At 42.3% G+C, this 15,000-nt stretch overlaps 1 protein-coding gene across 1 annotated transcript in view; it reads left to right on the top strand.

Moving 5' to 3' along the window:
• The window catches only part of grik4 (glutamate receptor, ionotropic, kainate 4), a 166,033-nt gene that overhangs the window by 35,050 nt on the left and 115,983 nt on the right, over nt 1-15,000 (top strand). The window contains exon 3 of the mRNA XM_076290323.1: nt 6,358-6,455. Within this exon, the coding sequence (XP_076146438.1) occupies nt 6,358-6,455 (98 nt within the window). The remainder of the gene's footprint in view (nt 1-6,357; nt 6,456-15,000) is intronic.

Below are 15,000 nucleotides of genomic sequence, written 5' to 3'. Positions count from 1 at the left end.
ATAAGAAAGATGAATCTTTGTATCACTATAAAAAGCCGAAAACTTTTTGTGATTTAATTTTGACTGCCATCTCCTAGTGTTGTATAAAATTATCCTATGGGTTGTAGACATAATGATGAGAGAACGAGTTTGAAACTGTAAAGCATGTATTCATATAACCTTAATCATAATCAAGTAATACACTGAAGTTATTCCTAACCATAATACTCTTATAACATTTTAAATAACAAGTTTAACTAATACTATTAACATACTGAAGCTATTCTACCAGAATTCCCCCTATGTGCGCTCTGTATCCCTATGTCTCTTTTTGCTGCCCTGTGTCTCTTTTTGTTGCACTGTGTCTCATGCTGCCTTAGCCTAGGCCTTTTGAAGAAACCAAAGTCGGCCTTGAAGCTGCAAGATAACGCGTACACAGGGCGAGCTCTACTCATAACAACCAGTAGGAGAGTGCAGGGGGGCGAACGATATTTAACCCATGCACAATGTATGACCTGTGATCACTCTATACTGTACACCCCTGAACTTTCCGTAAACTTAAGGTGAAAAGTTCGTTCGGGGTAGTGTTGTGTCAGCATTTTGGAGTGGTATAAGTAAGATAGTTCTACCTTTGTTCGGGAGTGCGATCGTGCGATCCACTTAGGCTTTGCGCTATGTAGTCATTAAAGGAATTTTTGCACAGAACTCTGCCGGACTTTTGCGCCTTCTTTTTGGGAGAAGTTTTTCACTTCAGCACTTATAATGGTGTATTTTTGTTACGTTGTAGGCAAGATGTTTGGACTTAATTTCTGGCCCGAGTCTGAATATCTGCCACTAGAAGGTAGTCACTAAGTCTTAGAACTTTTAGATTGCACCATCTGTGTAAGCATTCACACTCCTTTCATATCTGTTTATTCATGCCTCATCTTTTGATCCATATTTTTGACTTGTCGTTTTGTTCTGCCTGTCTTCGCAAACTTTATTAATTTGGTCCCATTTGGCTCACAATCAACTTGAATTGAGTCTGATTTACATAATTTCCATGCACAATACACACAATACATATATTCCACGCTACAATAGAACACTTAAAAATCGAGTTAAGTTTCAGAAAATGGGCGCAGTCATGGGGTGGAGTGGGATTCTAACAGGGGCGGAGCTACGTGGTGGCCAGGGGGGGCCACGGCCACCACTGGTCAAAGCTTGGCCACCCTGCTGGCCCCCCCAGCTCCGTTCAGTGAAAAGTAAAAAAAAAAAAAATGCTGCCGTTTTCAACGGTACTTTGAAAGGAAGTGTAGCCTACGGTTCTAATCAAATCGTGAGTAGGCCTAGTGCAGCAGCAGCAGGGGACAATTCAGTCATCTGTTAAAAATAAGCGGATGCCCGCGGTAACGCTGTTACAAACATATTTTGATAATATTCGGGTGAAATGCAAGCATATTAGGCACATATCTCCGGATGGCTCCAATAAAAGTAGGCTAATAGTGTCTAGCCTAGGCTACTTTATAAAAACATAATTTGCTGACTGAGTGTGGTTCTTGCCATAGCTGGTCAGGCAGAGCAGGCTGCTGCGTTGCCTGAGTTCTTTGTTAGCCTACATTGCTCCGGTAATTGCAACGAGATGAAACCTTAACTGCGTGACAGAGCAGAAGTGGGGCTTTCCAACGAGACTAAACACTTGTCTGTGCGATCAAGTATGAAAATACAAAAAATCATGAAATTAAATTAAATTGCATCATATTTAGTTCACCTGCGCACCCACACTCTCGTTTGAATTAGGCTACTCGCGAACCCGTGATCGCATAGATATGGCATATCAGAAGAAAGAGGAGGCACAGGGCTATCCATTGGTACCAAGTATATCAATCCTTCTGGGCTATAAAAACAGACAACGTGACTGAAAAATAACATCATGTACAAAAACCAACGCTGCACAGCCATTACTCTCGTTTGAATTAGGCCCTACTCACGAACCCGTGATCGGATAGATAGGCTATGCCACGCATGTCAGATGAAAGAGGAGACACAGAGCTATCATTTGATACCAAGTACATCCTTCTGGGTTATAAAACAGACTAAGTGACATCAAAATAATAACTTCATATAGCTGGACTTACTTACCCCACGTTTTTGTGTGTTGTTGTGGTGGCAAAGCATGTTAATAATCCAACGCTATAATGTGTTTCTCTATGGCATAGCATGTTCATAATCCGGTTTTGAGATCCTAGCAAATTCCTACATGGCATCCAATTCAAGACTCACATTGCATCCCAATTTATTCGACAAAGAAACACCTTTTTCCCTTCACTTTGTTCATGGCTCATTGTTCTTGTTTGTGTATGGCACTTACAATGACCAGGATAAATGCTTCTAACTAAAGGTAGTGAAAAAGCCCTTAAAACAGTCTAGGTTTCTAAGGGTTAATGTCTTAATTCAGAGCCATGTTACTTACAGCCAAGTACTTGGAGTGGATAACAGAAAGAAATATAGTTTTGCCATCAGTATAAGATTAAATATCTGCATACCATATTTGTAGTATTTATTATTGTTCTTTGAGTTAACATAATTTGAATATGACTGATTAAGTAAGGTGCATTATCATAATGTACTTTTTATAGCATTGGCCTATTTATGGAAAATGTGTTGGAGTGGACAACAAACTGTTCAGGTTGTCTGTGAATGGACCTGTGTATCAGTGTTGGCTTTACACAATTTATTGCCATTATTAAAACAGGGTATCCTAATCTTCAAAACTTTTGAGTAGTTTTCAAATTGTAGTTTTGATTCCCAAGTGCCACCCCAATAAAAAGTCTGGACCCAGCTGGCCCCCCCTATAAAATAATCCTGGCTACGCCCCTGGATTCTAAATATTACCCAGAGATTTCAAGCTCCAGATTTTTTTTGCCATAATAAACCACTAAAGCAGTAATAAGTCAAGTTAAGTTGTCCAGTCACAACAAGACCAGACCAACAAATGTTCATCTGCAATTCAACTCAGTGATGCATCACAAGACCAGGCCATTGCTCACTGCCGTCGCTGTCTATTTTTAGAAAAATGAAAACCGAGCCGTTCTCCTCTATCGGGAATCAAGACAGCTTCTTCTCTCTTGGGCCTGACAGAGAAGGCTGCAAAACCATGTTCTTTTCAAATAGCACTTGGAACATGGAACCGTGTTTGATCTTGGCAGGGACACATGGAGTTGTTCTCTGTTCCATCCAGAGTGCTGAAGTCACATTGACAGCCACCAGGACTAGGAAAGAGAAGATAAACCAGTAATGAATGCAGATATTCCTTTTACAAAAGGTCAACCTTTTCAGTCTCTTTCTCTTCCTGTCTCTCTCTGTTCTCATCTCCATATCTCTCTCTCTCTCTCTCTTTCTCTCTCTCTCTGCCTAGTTGGTAGTGTGACATCCTCCTTCCTAGTGAGCACTAATGCCATTGAGCAGTGCAGAGCTGTGATTGGATTAGAGTTGGATGAGGCGTGACTGGATTAGTGATGACTGAGTGGCACTCTCTCTGAGATGACCGTTCTGCAATGGAGCCCATGCCTCTACTCACCCTACCTGATCAGTTATGCAGGGGATTCTATACAGAACCATGGCGTCCTGACACTCATCCTGAGCAGATAGAACCAGGCAAGCCATTGGAGAACCCGTGCAGAACCAAAGGCCCTTTCTGAGCAGATGGGAATGAATGTTCTATTGAACCCATACTTCCCTAGACCTTAGACCTTACCTAAGCAGACCCTGTCCATCTAGACGTGCTACCTTACCAGATCCTACCCTTCTGCTTTAGAACCCTTAGAACTTGCACACTACAGACACCACCCTATCTGATTTAGCCTGAGCTACCTGCTACAGAACCCTGTAGGTTGTGTACACCTACACCACCAACTTGACAGGCTTTAGTGGCACACTGAGTAAGACTGCAGCTCAGAGAGAGAGAGAGGGATGGAGAGAGAGAGTGAGAGAGAGAGAGCTGTATTGTTCCTACAGTTTGATCCCCAACTCCCACTATTATCAATCCTTCAGATGTTCTAGGTTGCAGTGGATTTTTCTAAACTGGAATGTTAACACAGCTGTAGTTGTTGTGTAAGTGTTTTATTATTGCGAGTTTTAGTTTATCATTAAGAATGAAGGTTATTGTTCTAGATTGTGCACTTGTATTTGCAGTCATCGCCTTTCCTGTTATTGATCTTATTGATCTAGGCATGTTATTAGTGAACTAGACCTAGCTTTTTATTTGAACCAAACTCCAGCATTAGATGATGTAGATTTGCTTTAATCAAGGAGGCTACTGTAGTTATTGTTCTAGCCTCTTATTAGCAGAGCACTTGACCAGTGTTGCAACTCCAACTCCATCACTAGAAGTGTAGATTACATTCAGTCAAGGTGGCAGCTCATTGTTGTACTGAGTTATGACTAGGGCCATGTTCCATGCAGATCTGACTATGGTGGGAAGGATTGATTTTAGAGTTCTGACTAGGGCCATGTTCTATGCAGATCTGACTATGGTGGGAAGGATTGATTTTAGACTTCTGACTAGGGCCTTGTTCCCTACTGTTTACAGTCTGTGCTTGTTCCATGCAGATCTGAGTATGGTGGGAAGGGTTGATTTTAGAGCATGTAGCAGAAGGAGCAGAGGTGCAGTGGCTTGCGGTGCAGGTAAATCAGTCTGATTGAGTTTTCCCTCCATGCTGCTTAAGTTTCCTCAGAATGATTTCACGCTGTTCCTCTCCAACACACCCGCCTGGTTACCATAGAGACCTCGCTGGGATACCGCATAAACACACACACACACACACAGTCTTAATCCCGTGGCTGCCTAATTCAGTTAAGGCAGCCGCAGAGGTGCAAATGTGTTTCCCGTCCCTCAACCACCAGGCTGTGTGTGTGTGTGTGTGTGTGTGTGTGTGTGTGTGTGTGTGTGTGTATGTCAGTGTGTGCCTGTATCTGTATGCCAATGTGTGTGTGTGTGTGTGTGTGTGTGTGTGTGTGTGTGTGTGTGTGTGTGTGTGCGCCAGTAACTGTATGTACAGTACATGATTTTGCCAGTTTGTGTGTGTATGTGTGTTCAGGGGCTTGTCAGTTGGTGATTAAGGGATTGCTTATTAATCATTTGATTCACTGCTCCCATATTTTCTCTTCACTGTCAGTGGATTCTGGTGATTTGCACCAGTAGCTTTTAAATTGCCCCCCACCCTCTCTTCCTGCCCCTCCACCTCATAACCTACTTTACCTCAGACCCACCCCCCACCCCCCCAACAACACACACACACACACACACACACACACACACACACACACACACACACACATACACACAACACATTATACACACACACACACTCTCTCTCTCTCTCTCTCTCTCTCTCTCACACACACACAAACTCAATCCCCTCAAAGAAAGCCCCTCCATCTTCCCTCCCACCCACCCACCCACCCCCCTGGCCTCCCTGGCCTACAATCTTAATTAAGGCACAGGATTAAAACCCACCTGAAATTACATTTTGTTCTCTGGCAGGAAGATTAGTGTCCGGGCCCCGGAGAACCCCGGGGGAACCATGGAAAGCACAGCGGTTCCCCCGTTCTCTCCCTGCTTTATTCGTCTCCACTGACCCATTTACCCCTGTGTGTGACTGCAACAATAAAGAAAGCTATGACTCAAACAGGGCATCACTGCTGCGGTTAGCACTGGTAGCCTATACCCTGCTGTTGCTACAGGTGTTAACACAACATGTTTCTTCTAAAAAAAAAGATGAACTTTTGCTGCAAATACGACCGTTTTTGTTGTCTTTAATGCAACTTGTTGTGCTGTTAGCGCCAATGCTATTTACCGAGCTACTATTGCTTCAACTGTGACAACAGTTACCACCGCCATAGCTGTACATACCTGCTACTGCTACAGAATGTTTGAATGTGATCGCTTTCATTTCTTCTTTTAAAATCGGTTATTACTGAAATGTAGTTGGGGTTGGGGTTAAGTAGTTGAAATGTATTGGGGTTGGGGTTAACTCTAGCCATCTGTCTCTCGTTTTCTCTTAACACCCACTCAAACACACACACACACACACACACACACACACACACAGACACACACACATACACATACACACACACACACACACACACACACAGACACACACACACACACACACACACACGCACACACACCAAGAAACGATTTACTGAGTGTTGCATTTGTACGCATTCCACACACACACACCCTAAGGAAGGATCTAGTAGGTTTTTGGTGTTGGATATTCTCATGAATGCACTTATGTGCTTTTAGGGTGCAGTAATTTAAAGGTCTAAATGCTGATTCAATAAAGATCTCTCTCTCTCTCTCTCTCTCTTCCTCTCTCTCTCTCCTCTCAGTGTGCCAGATCCTATCCAAAGGGGTCGTGGCAGTACTGGGTCCCTCGGCCAGCCCTGCTTCCAACTCCATCATCAGCAATATCTGTGGAGAGAAAGAGGTGAGAACTGGTCAGCCCTCCCTGTGGTCAGCTACCTCTGCCAAACAACAAGGCTATCAGGCCAACATGCCGCTTTGCCCGCTAGCAGTTAGCCTGACCGCACAATATTCGGCCATCTTTTAGCACATGGGTGATGGCCCTTTTGGGAGTGTGCTGAAATGTAGCTGGGATATAATTTGGATGTAATTTTCACAAAGCACACTGTTTCTGCCTTATTCAAGGCAGATAAAGCACAGCAGGTTTATTTGAGTAAAAGAAAAGCAAATATTATGACTCTAATTTCCAAGGGTCACTAGCTCTGAAATAGAAGTGCCTTTTAAATTGCATAACAGGATTGCAAGGCTTTGATCAGTTTTAATATTCACTGAAATTGACTTGCACCTGCTAGATCTTCACAAGGGAGAATTCTCTGAGAGAGCTCAGAGGATTTAAAATGTTTTGAATTATGAATAGAGTCCCCTCTCAGTCTTGAATGTTTGATAAAACTCATGTCTGATAGGATGGAATGATGTTGTAGTATTAATTCTTTATGCAAGAGAATATTGCACAAATGCCCATTCTACACATCTTTCTCTATATTGAGCTCTACATACTAAATGACCATCCGCATAGCTTTTAATATATTGTCCACTGTATACCATATGACCTTGTGGGCCCTGGAGACAGTTCCATTTCTCACTATTTTCTGTTAGTCCATCAGATAATCTTGTGCTCATTGGTGTGTGGTGAAGCAAATTAATAATGCATTCTCTAGCTTTACCTGCAGCTAGCGGACAGATGACTGAGCATCTCTGTTGATAGCTATATAATTCACAATCAATCATGAGCAGCTTTTAAAGTGGCTTGTTGTGCATCCATATTCATAACCTTGAGTTATAAATAACCACTTGGGTCACATATCATGCCTTGTATAATAAAATGTTAAAGCGCCCGGTCAATGATAGCGCATCCGCATGAATATTTATCAGGCCTGTGTGAATGTTTATCTCGACTGGAGGGAGAAGAGTTTCATGAAGAGTTTTTAAGAGGCATCAGTCTCTGCAGTCACGGGGGGGTTGGGGGGGGCACTCTGGCTCTGATCTGGCACTGATCTGGCCCTGATCTGGCCCTGATCTGGCCGTGATCCGGGCCTCACAAACTATGGCCCCGTGCAGCCCAGAATTAGCAGCTGAGTAAATGAGCTTTCTGAGCAGAGGGTTTTAACGGGGAGGGAGGAGATCACTCTTAATGACGAAGCTGGGTCACCTTAGAGCTCAGACAGAGAGTCTAAAAGCAGAAGGAAGTGGAGGTATTTCTGTCTGATTTTTACCCTCAGAGGGGTGGTAGTGTTGTGTGTGTGTGTATGGGGGGGGGTCTGGACGGTCTCTGTCTTTGGGAAAAGGTTACCGTATCTCCTCATTAGCCTGAAGGTCAGGGAGGTGTGGGCATATGGACAGCCAAGCTCAGTAGAAGGCATGAGGGAGGAAATGGAAGAGACTAGCATTAGTGCTTTAGCATAGCCTATTACTGGGGAAGTTGCATTGTATCTATAGGGCTTTAGCATAGCCTATTACTGGGGAAGTTGCATTGTATCTTTAGGGCTTTAGCATAGCCTATTACTGGGGAAGTTGCATTGTATCTTTAGGGCTTTATCATAGCCTATTACTGGGGAAGTTGCATTGTATCTTTAGGGCTTTAGCGTAGCCTATTACTGGGGAAGTTGCATTGTATCTTTAGGGCTTTTGTGTAGCCTATTACTGGGGAATTTGCATTGTATCTTTAGGGCTTTAGCATAGCCTATTACTGGGAAAGTTGTGTTTGTATCTTTTCACTGTCATCATGCATAATATGCATTGCACTACATCACTACACATCCAGCTGTTCAGATACCACAGATGTGTTGACACCAGGGCTGCACAGCGGCCAGGAAACAGCTCTGACACATAATGCTACATGTCCACGACACCACTGAGATGAAAGCCTTGTTATCACAGCACACAGCAGTACACAAGCAACTGCACATTCACACAATGCAATTGCATGGTCTGCTGTGCCACAGGGACATGACAGAGGCATTAGTGCAGTAGAGTGGCATGAACTTCAACGACAGCCCTGCTGGGAATTACATTCCGTTCCGCAACAATTCAAGGTTCTAAAATGATCTGGGTTCATTGAATTCTATGGTGAATTCAATGAACCCAGATATTCTATAACGTTCATTTTAACACCTTTAAGGGTTAACCGCACCGTGGAGAAGGGAGGAGGAGGTAAATGGTATGACATACATTACAATGCCATTACAAAGCTATGTTTCCTCTATTAGGTTCACAGTAGTGCAGTGCAACATATATAGTAGTGGTGCTTAACTGTATGGTGAGCTCTAGGTTTACAGTACATAGACAATAGCATATGTATTACATTGTAACAACGTATGTAATAACATTGTAATAAATGTTTATATGTGCATAGCTGTGCTGGTGCCAAGGGCATTTTCACACAATCATACAGAAATAAATGATGATTCCCTCCAGTTCCTCTAGATAACTGTGATGGCATCTGCTGTGTCGGATAATGATGATGATAATGGTGATGTGACTAATTAGACAATTGAGAGCCATTTTCTCGTATTCCCAGAAGGACTTTCACTTAGCCATGCTCTTCAGAAAAGTATAATGGAAAAAGAAAACTTAGTAACTGTTTTTAGAAGTTAATGACGGAGAGAGAGAGTTTGTGTGTATGTGTGTGTTTGTGTGTATGTGCGTGCGTGTGTGTGTGTGTGTGTGTGTGTGTGTCTATTAAGGACCATGCAATTTCATCAAGGAGCTGTCCCCTGAGTATTTGGTGATTGCATCTCTGTGTGTCATTTTTCTGAGAGCTCACAGACACCACTGTGTCTCCTGCCAGTCCAGTAACCACGACAACAGGGGCCCGCTACTGATAGGCAATTGTCTAATCAGGCCTGCCATCATCAATCCATCATCTGAAGCTCTGGGCATGTTTAGATACCTGCAGGAGTGATGAGACCTGGTGTCATGCAATATGTCACTTCACTAATGGCAACCTCTGTGATGCTATTTCCTTTCTGTCTGCTGGGACAGCCGTGGCCTACTGGTTAGCGCTTCGGACTTCGAACCCCGACCAGTAGGCACGGCTGAAGTGCCCTTGAGCAAGGCACCTAACCCCTCACTGCTCCCCGAGCGCCGCTGTTGTTGCAGGCAGCTCACTGCGCCGGGATTAGCGTGTGCTTTACCTCACTGTGTGTTCACTGTGTGCTGAGTGTGTTTCACTAATTCACGGATTGGGACCAAATTTCTCTCACGGGATCAAAAGAGTATATATACTTATACTTATACTCCAAAACAGCTCTGACCGTTCAGTATACTCTGACTGGGGCCGGGACAGTTTCCACACCTAGATTGAACCTCTATTGTATACATTGCATTGTAGTTTCACGTCCTTGCTAAGAAGCCGTATCCAGCGTAATCCTTGGGATTTAAAGACAGGCTACAGAAAAAGAAGGGATGCAGTGAAAAGCCAACTGATTATGCATGTATAATCTGACTCGATTAGCCCCTGCTTAGTGCGGTCATACAGCTGAGAATCTCATCTTCTTTTATGTATCTAAGCATGCTAACACACACACACACACACACACACACACACACACACACACACACACACACACACACACACACACAAAACAGAGAGAGAGAGAGCCTGAGAGAGAACGAGAGACCAAGACAGAGACAGAGATTTCTTTTGACACCTTCTTCTGTTGTGAGAATTCATACTTTGCAGTCACGTGATTACCATGGATACCTGGCGGGCAAGAAACGCTAACAAAATGAACGAACAGTGGCCAGCCAGGGGAATTGCAGATTTCCAATACTACAATCAATTAACTATTTAGACCATATGTCACCAAATGTTCAAATAGATATCAAGAAAAGATTAACATACTCGGAACGTGTGATCCATAATGTTACACAGCACCCGCTGATGTTTTCATTGCTTTGAAGCTGGCAAAGTATCTACCAGACTTGGAGTTTGGAGATACATAGAGAATCTGTCACCTTACACCGCACAAAAAATGAAAGCCTACAAAAGTACAGATAGCTATCTTTTTATCAAGAGTGGATGGGTTAACAACGCTGTCGTATGGGAGGTGAAAAACAGGAATATCTTCATAAAAGGTGAGTGTTACTAGTTAGCTAGCTAACGTTACCCGTTTGCTAATGTTTGCATGTTTGTAGCTATAAGTTACACAAAGTGACATCTGTTCCATCGTGTGATGAAGTCTTCATCTGAATATGTAAACCCTGCCTGCCGGCGAATGACAGCTTGATAAGTAGTTTTTAAAAAAACAAAACTGTATTATATATGGCTAGCAGGATGTCAACATTGTAGCCTACCTGCTATCCACTCCACATAGCATCATCAGACAACAGACAAGAGCAGTTGGGGCAGCGAAATGCGTATAATCCTGTTAGCAATCTGTTAGGTTGTAATGTAGTAGTAATAAGTGTACGATAGTATGCATGCAAAGTAACTGTAAGTAATAAGTAGACGCAGTACAACAGTAACGTGTCATTCATGCACCATGTACTCTTCTTCTCATATCATATCAAATCACGTACAGATGATAACGCGTTCTCGCCACCTACTGGCGAACGTGTAAGCACTTTTAGTTAAGATTACACGATTGACATGAAACATAACATCAGCGAATCATAAATCTGAAATGATCCATTATGTCAACTGTCTCTATGACAGGAGACTTCATGACCGTCACTTAGAAGTGAAACCCAGCAGGACGCACAGCTTGCAGTTCGTCTGATTTGTCTACCCACGTGTTGCCACATGTAAACATATATGGTAACCTAATTAAAAAAAGGAAAGAAATGTGTAGCTTTAAAAAATATCTGTTGTAGGCTGCTGTGCTTGTGAATGATATACTTTATCTAACTAAAACCTTTTTCTATGTTAGGTACATCATTCCTATAGCTTGAATGAATCGCCTCTAAAAACTTGGGTTGCTGTGGAAAAGGAGGGACTGATTCGATTTGGCCGCTGCACCTGTATGGCCGGGTTAGGTGAAGTGTGCTCACATGTAGTGTACATCAGGAATCTGTAAGAGACTGTACATGCACAGAAGTTGTTTGCAGACTACTGATCTTAGTGTTTTGAATTGGAGGTGCAGTGTCTGCAAACAGGAATTGGCAAAACGCAAGCGTGCACAAACAAAACAAATGAAAAGTGCTAAATTTTGAATTGCACTGTTAGACAGACAATTACAGATTTATTCAATAAATAAATAAAATGCACATACATAGATAAATAAAACAGATGAATACAAATAAATACAATGCACAAAGGTATTTAAAGTGAAAATGTAATACATGTATTATTGTAATATATAAAATGTCATATATTCATTATTATTATTATTTACAGTGTGTGTTTGTATAAATAAATCATTGCATATTTACATTGTATTATTGTAGTATTTAACCAGAAGGAATGATTGAGGGTGCCACATTTGTAAGGGCACAACACACATGGACTACTTTGTCTAAAACTGTTGTTCGGCCTCCCCATCCCTTAGATATGAATATGACTGTTCCTTGTGGGGATATGCCTATTAGGTATTTAATGGTGTGATGATGTTTATAGGTCAAATATGTTTGTGCTCTTGCTTCTAAGTCTTTGGGTTTTTCTATAAAAAAATTGAAACAATCAATTATGCAGGCACATCTAGGGTAAGTTTGTCTAAATATCATGGGCATTGACAGCCGAAGCTCTTCTATCTGTGGCCAAAATAAAAATGATGGGACAAGCTTTCCATGTCTTTCTCCCTATTCCTCCTTTTGGTGGCAGGGGTGTGAGAGAAGACAGACAGAACCCAATCAGGGGACAGCGGGTCATCAGATTTGGCACCTGAAATAATAAAATAAGATAATATAATAGATAAAACATGTTATTGCCACACAAAGTTTTGGGTATTTTCAACATTGAGTCCTGTAACGTTAGTTCCAGGTCTTTCTAGTAACTACAAGTCTGTTAGCAAGCTAGCTACATAAGGGACTAGGAATAAGTTTTTTTTTTTTATATAATCGAGCAGTAATAATTCCTCCGTAAATAATCTAGCTCTACTGTTGTTGGGTCATCTCTGGTTCTCATTGAAAACCATATATATCAAAAACCTCAAAACCTTTTGTTGTTGTTAGCAAAAGACGACAGCTGTTACCTAGCTTAGACTCATAACATAAACAGCTGACTCGCGGAACCAGCTGGTGGTGTTGATTAACGAAACTACAGGGTAACTTAAGACACGATTAATTACATGATCATACACCCATTGTATTCAAACAAATGTTGAAATTACCTTTGATGAAATGATCACTGCACAGACGTGTAGGGCCTATACTGTGAAGGTTGCCAGGTCCCATTCCTGAAACGATTTCACGTCTGATAGCCTGTATCCATAGTTGTCTTCTCTCTGAATTCTCCTTATCAGATCCGGTAAAAACATAACCCCGGCGTATCTCTTTGGCGGTTAGTGCATCCAATCGCACAACAACTATCTGGCATGTTATTTACACCTCAAAACACCAACTTTTGTATAGTAAAACTGGCAACGTCCTGGCCAGATCCTAGACTAATTTAATGGATTTTGTTGCTGGAGAACGACGTTCTTGCCCGCCAGCCAGTGGTTGTGACGTCACGTGCAAAGTATGAATTGAGAGATTGAGAGCACGCCAGTGAATGCAACCATTGTGATATGCACCATACTGTATTAGGTGCTGACAAGGCAAGCCATCAAGATGGATGAATTAAGTCTTTCCAGCCTTCTAAGTCCGACTGTCTACGCCTGTCTATTCACCATCTTTGTCCAACCCCCTGCTGCTTCTAGTTCATTAGTATGATTTAACCAGCGCAGCACGGCTTCATTGGTGCTGTTCATTTGTGCTTTATTAGCACCAATTGATTTATCATCGGGCAGGCTGATTAAGAACTCTGACACATGTCATCAGTTAAAGCTGGACTGACATGTTGCCAAGGGACAGGATAGAGATCAATCGGAACCTTAATCGTGTTTGTCAGAACATTGTCCGGTTGTTGTTGTGTGTAAACAAGAAGTCAGCCAAGGAAAACAACGCTGAACGATATTGTTAAAGGAATCAAGGAGCATGGTGATTTGTTCAAGTGCTTGTTTAGTGAAAGTGAATAGCATTTGATAGTAACTATTAGACCAAATGATAGTAACTGGACAGCACACGGTTTCATCTTAGCTTTTATGTCTGAGAGGGCATCATTTTCCCCCGGGAGAAAAACTGAAATTCCCATTCAGATAGAACAAAGTGTTTCTGCCCATCCCTCTCTCTCTCTCACTCCCCCCTCCTCTCTCTCCCCATGGCCATTTGTTCAAAGGGAGCAGCAATACTTTAACCCGCCGTGTGTATTAAGGAGGACAGCAGATTGTTTCTCTTTTAAAATAATTGATGAGCTGCTTTGAGAGGTGACTCAGGCGAAAAGCCACATGTTTTGATACAATAAAAATTGATCAGCTGCACTTTCTTCCTGGCTTCTTCATTTAGGGAGCCGCTGCGAAGCAATTTCAGCCCCAGTCGATGACTAATTCAGAGCAGGGTCTCATTTGTGCCAGCCATCTATCTTACAGAGCAGAACACGACACTGTGCTGTGTGTTTGACGTCTTGCATAGTTATTCTTACCTTATACCGAACATAGAGTTTGTGTGTGTGTGTGTGTACTGTATGTGTGTGTGAATGGTGCGAGAGAGAAAGAGAGAGAGAGAGAGAGAGAGAGAAGCCGCCTGCCAGCTTCCCCACAATAGGTAGGATGCCCACAATCAGTAGATGTAGCGCCAGTGTAAAAGTGTTTGATAGTTCTTGAGATCTGATCTTAACCAAATAAAACCGCCAGGATGATAATATATCTTTAGTCTTGGTGAGTAAGGATGGCGATATTGGGGAAGGTGAAGCCACAGCACCTGCCAAGCCATGACACACACCTGTCACCATCTTGATCTCGTTTGAGAGGTGAGTCAGGTGAAATAGAATAGTTCTATTCAACTCAGCGGAATATAACTGAATTTCTACTGTACAAGTTCTGTTAGACCTGGGTCCTGACTATCAACCCACAAGAAAACATATTTCAGAAAAATCCAGCTCTCAGGGAAATAAATTCACCCTTGGTACAAATGCAATCATGCACACCTTGGCTAAAAATCAGCTCAACTGGCAATTTCAACTTCACCCTGAATGTCTTGACAGAGAAAGAAAGAAGGGCTTTCTATGCCATTAAAAAACCCACATATTCGAATTCGGCTCCTCAAACTGTTCCGAAGTTATTGAACCAAATGTATCATACAGCAGTGAAGTGAGTCCCCTTATGTACAATGGAATTGAAAAATGGGACCAACGCTCAGGTATAGAGGACCACACTTAACAATGAGTGCAGGGCTATATTAGGCCAAAATCCATTATTACATTTTTTTTAAAAACTTAAGTGACCCCCCAACTCTTAAAGTCCTGAAAAACCAAG

Source organism: Alosa pseudoharengus, unplaced genomic scaffold (genome assembly GCF_046254945.1).
Source record: "Alosa pseudoharengus isolate Yale_2024_CS ecotype anadromous, Long Island Sound unplaced genomic scaffold, YU_APseudo_1.1 YU_APseudo_1.1_scf_18, whole genome shotgun sequence".
Taxonomy (NCBI): Eukaryota; Metazoa; Chordata; class Actinopteri; order Clupeiformes; family Clupeidae; genus Alosa; species Alosa pseudoharengus.
The sequence above is the reverse complement of the archived record's forward strand: the minus strand, read 5'-3'. Positions and strand labels throughout refer to the sequence as shown.